Here is a 4,210-nt window from a genome sequence, read left to right as displayed (position 1 = left end):
TAATAAATAAGTTCCATTTAATTTTTTAAAATAAATTTATTTCTTAATCCTCTGTGAAAAGAATGAATTTCAAGTTATAAAATCATAATATAAATATCATAATAAGCTGGCAATGCGATCCCTTTTCTGTTTAGCAATGTTTGCATTTACTGCATCATTATATTCCCTTACGTCTTGCTGTTGCATCCTTCTATCATCATGCACCATGTCTTGAATGACAGAATCATTATGTAGGAAACAGAAATTATGGAGCACACAACATGCTAAAACAAAGTTTATAGCCCTGCCAATATGTTTGAGCCTCAACCCCAGCAGGCATCGCCACCGTCCCTTCAGAAGTCCAAATGCGTGTTCTATGACAATTCTTGTTGAACTATGGACAAAGTTATGGCGCCTTTGTGTCAGAGTGAGATTACCATAGTCCCTGAAAATAACAAAATAAATATATGAATTAAAAGATACATTTCCTGCAAAATATTATATGAAGTATATTTGACAGTGCACATACTTATAAGGTGCCATAAGCCATGTTCTGTTAGGGTAGGCCTTATCACCAATAAGATAATTGTTGGGATTGTAGAATAAGCTTTCAGACCCTTGCTGTGTAACTTTTTTGTAGAAAGTTGAATATCTCAAAGCACGACAGTCGTTACAAGATCCTGGTGTACCAATGGAAACGTTGGTAAATATTTTCTTAGCCGTACAGATACCTGCACAAAAAATATTCATTGGGTGCTTTCCAATTGCTTAACACATCTTGATACACACGTATACAAAACCAGTTTATTGGTTACATATTATCTAAAATATCTTGTAAGATAATATGCAACCAATAAACTGGTTTTGTGTAACACAGTGTACGCAACTGGAAAGCACACTTTGAATATGGCTTTAATTTCATTATTTGCAGATAAAAATCTCAGGACATTAGAAAAAATCACAATATCTTGCAAGATTATAGAATGATTCATCTTCCTGTCCGCGTACGAATCCTGATCATTAGCGGGAGCAAGTACAGTAACGTGACAACCGTCGATGGCACCAATCACTCCTGAAAAGTGTGGGCACTCCGTATAATTAATAGCAGTGAAAAGGCAAATAAACAGAGGATTGGTGTATAAAACACGCACAATACAAAGTAACATGCATATCTGGATACCCTGCTCTGTCATAGAATTGTTGTCTTATTGCTGCACATTCATTCTCTTCAGGCCATACTATAAATTTATGACTTAATGCACAAAGAATATCAACGATACGATGAACTTCATGATATATTGTAGAAGGGGCTACACCAAACCTGCCAGGTCCATTCTCCATTGCTGACTGACCAGCCAGATACCACAGAGCTATAAGTGTTGCTTTATCAACTGTAATAACAGGGGCATCACCACGTTGCATTTTAGGCATATATATTGGAGCAATAACATTGACAAGTTCTATAAAAGTATCCTTGCGCATCCTGTTAAAAATGGGAGCGGTGCACTTGGACACGGTGCATTTGGACACAGCCAATCACAGCACCGTGTGATTAGAGACATTTGTAAGGTCCCTTGGAACAGCGACTTGTGATTGGACTGTGTCTAATTGTTCCGTGTCCAACTGATATACACCCTTAAAAATAAGGAGAAAATTACATCGCAGACATGGATATTACAAAAAGCATAGCGTAAAGAGTACCGCATAGAATTTTTTTTATTCTTACCGAAACAGTCGGTGAAAATCGAAGTCTAAATAATACTGGATCCATTCTTCACCGCACAATTGACCTAATCTGAAATGCCGCTGCCTATCCTCTTTTCGAAACAGCAAAGAAACATTACACACTGCTCCTAACTTACTACATGCAATGATGAGTAAGTCATCATCAAAGGTCTCCTCCTCAAATAGTTGTATTGCCAAGGCTAAGGCTACATTTGTCTTCTAATTCATATTCGTCCAAATAACGCTAGCATGTTTGGTATTTTCGTAAACTAAATTAGGTTAGGTTTCCATAGTGGCAGTAAAATGTCATTTTCATTAGTGGTCGCTATTTGTGACGTCAAAGCCTAAAACACTCCTGACTAAACGCTACCGTGGTCGCGAAACGAAAAAACACCTCAACATTCGGTGTTTTTCAATTGCTTAACACATCTTGATACACACGTACACAAAACCAGTTTATTGGTCACATATTATCTAAAATATCTTGTAAGATAATATGCAACCAATAAACTGGTTTTGTGTAACACAGTGTACGCAACTGGAAAGCATCCATTATCTTCTCCACTTTTCGGGAAACTGTCGCCTAACCAGGCTTAAAGCTTACTATACCTATTGTGGCTCGGGACTAAGATTTTATAATGCATTACTAAGAGCCAACGCACAAGCACATCCGTAACATGTTACGTTACGTTAAATACTGACAATACAATGGCCATACCTGTGTACGTAAACTTAAACTTAAGGCAATGCACAAAGAAATTCGTAAACTTAACATGTTACGGATGCTTGTGCGGAGGCTCTAAAGCCCATTTTACAATTGCGTAAGCGTAGTCGCGAACGTAAGAGTCAACCAATCCGAATGTTTTATTCACTGATTGCTTTACTCTGATAGGTTGTCGTAATCACTTACAACTATGTTCACGCAATTATAGAATGGGCTTAAGGACCGTGGCACACAGAAAAACTGAAGCAGTAAGACGTAAGCAGTAAGCAAATTAACCAATCACAGTCGTTCATTCTTCTTACGGTCCAAGAATCAATGACTGTGATTGGCTGATTCGCTTACTGCTTACGTCTTATGGTTCCTGCACACAGAACGTGGTAATGCTTGCCGCGCGGCGGAAGTTCGCGCGACAGCCAATCAATATGCTGTTTTCCGTAATAACCTTCTAGCTCTTACGGAAAAACAACATATTGATTAGCTGTCGCGCGGACTTTCGCCGCGTAGCAAGCATTATCGCGTTCTATGTGCAGGAGCCATTACTACTTTAGTTTTTCTATGTGCCACCGCAGCTTTAGGCTGCGTTCAGAGAGACGTTATTTAGCGCTGTAAGCGTTCTCTGTCTTTATTCAGGAGCAAACAAGGACAGAGCACACTCATAGGCCGGTATTCATAGTCGAATCTTATTTCAAGATCGTCTTAAGTAATGTCTTAAGATGTGAATACGGCTCTGTGATTGGTTCATGACATCTTAAGACAGTACTTAAGTTGATCTTAAATATAAGATCTGACTATGAATACCGGCCATAGGGTGCATTCTTTTATTTGCAACAGATACAACCCGATGCATAATTTAATCGTTCTGTATATCCAGTTATGCACATCAAACTGCAGACTGCGTAAATCTTAACTGTTCTTTAATTTAAGTTGCAAGCAGAAACGTGCAATTGCTTGCAACTTTTAGCATCCCAATCCAAGCGGCTGCCGAAAAATTGAATCCTGAGTTCTGAATGTGCAGGAACTTTAAGTACGAATACGGTTCTTTAGTGTGCAGAAAGTAGTGCGTTTCTCAGACAGCACACAATATTTATAATAAATATTTATTTCGAATTATTTCTTAAAAATATTATATAAATATAATATAAATATTTTATATACCCTTTTAGAAATATCATACTAAGAATCATTGATAATTATTTATTTTCAGTATTAAAAATACTGGATAATAAGTAATTATCAATGATTCTTAGTATGATATTTCTATAAGGGTACATGAAGGAAAAAGTATTTAATAATTAGATTTATTGATCCCTCTCGGGTTACAATTTTCCTTACATTCTCCATCGTCTTTCTCCTCCTACCCTTCATTCGTATACCGCACCCTACTCTCCCCCTCCTCGATCCTATACACACACACACACCCCCTCCAGCTCCTCTCTCCTTATTCTTACTTACTCTATCTTAATCTAGCTTATTCTACTCTTACTCTATTTGCTTAATCTACACTTAATCTATTCTTAAACTATTCTTAAAACTATCGCCGGGACTTCCGTTTCCTCATTCACTCTGTCCCTCCCCCCACCCCCACCCTCTCCCCTCCCCCCTTCCCTCCTCATTTTCTCCACTCTCTTCATCCATTCTTCTCCCTCTCCCTCCTCTCCCAAAACCCACTCTATTGCCTCCTCCCAACTTATCTCTTCCATTCCTTCTTCCCTCCCGCATCTCTCCCACATATGTTCCCATGTCTCTTCCTCTCCCTCACATATTCTACACATTCTTTTCTCC

At 38.3% G+C, this 4,210-nt stretch overlaps 1 protein-coding gene across 1 annotated transcript; it reads right to left on the bottom strand.

Annotated features, from left to right (window-relative positions):
- Positions 1 to 16: 16 nt before the first annotated feature.
- On the bottom strand, positions 17 to 1,970 carry LOC116850489 (putative nuclease HARBI1). The gene is made up of 5 exons (XM_032828818.1): positions 1,706 to 1,970; positions 1,152 to 1,462; positions 947 to 1,051; positions 509 to 710; positions 17 to 424 (listed from the first exon to the last, which is right to left on the bottom strand). The coding sequence occupies exons 2-5, from the start codon at positions 1,459 to 1,461 to the stop codon at positions 97 to 99; spliced, it is 945 nt and encodes a 314-aa protein (XP_032684709.1). The 5' UTR covers position 1,462; positions 1,706 to 1,970; the 3' UTR covers positions 17 to 96.
- Between the last annotated feature and the right edge of the window lie 2,240 nt (positions 1,971 to 4,210).

This window comes from Odontomachus brunneus, unplaced genomic scaffold (genome assembly GCF_010583005.1).
Source record: "Odontomachus brunneus isolate Ranch 3 - 2012 unplaced genomic scaffold, Obru_v1 Obru_scaffold_146, whole genome shotgun sequence".
Lineage (NCBI taxonomy): Eukaryota > Metazoa > Arthropoda > Insecta > Hymenoptera > Formicidae > Odontomachus > Odontomachus brunneus.
The sequence above is the reverse complement of the archived record's forward strand: the minus strand, read 5'-3'. Positions and strand labels throughout refer to the sequence as shown.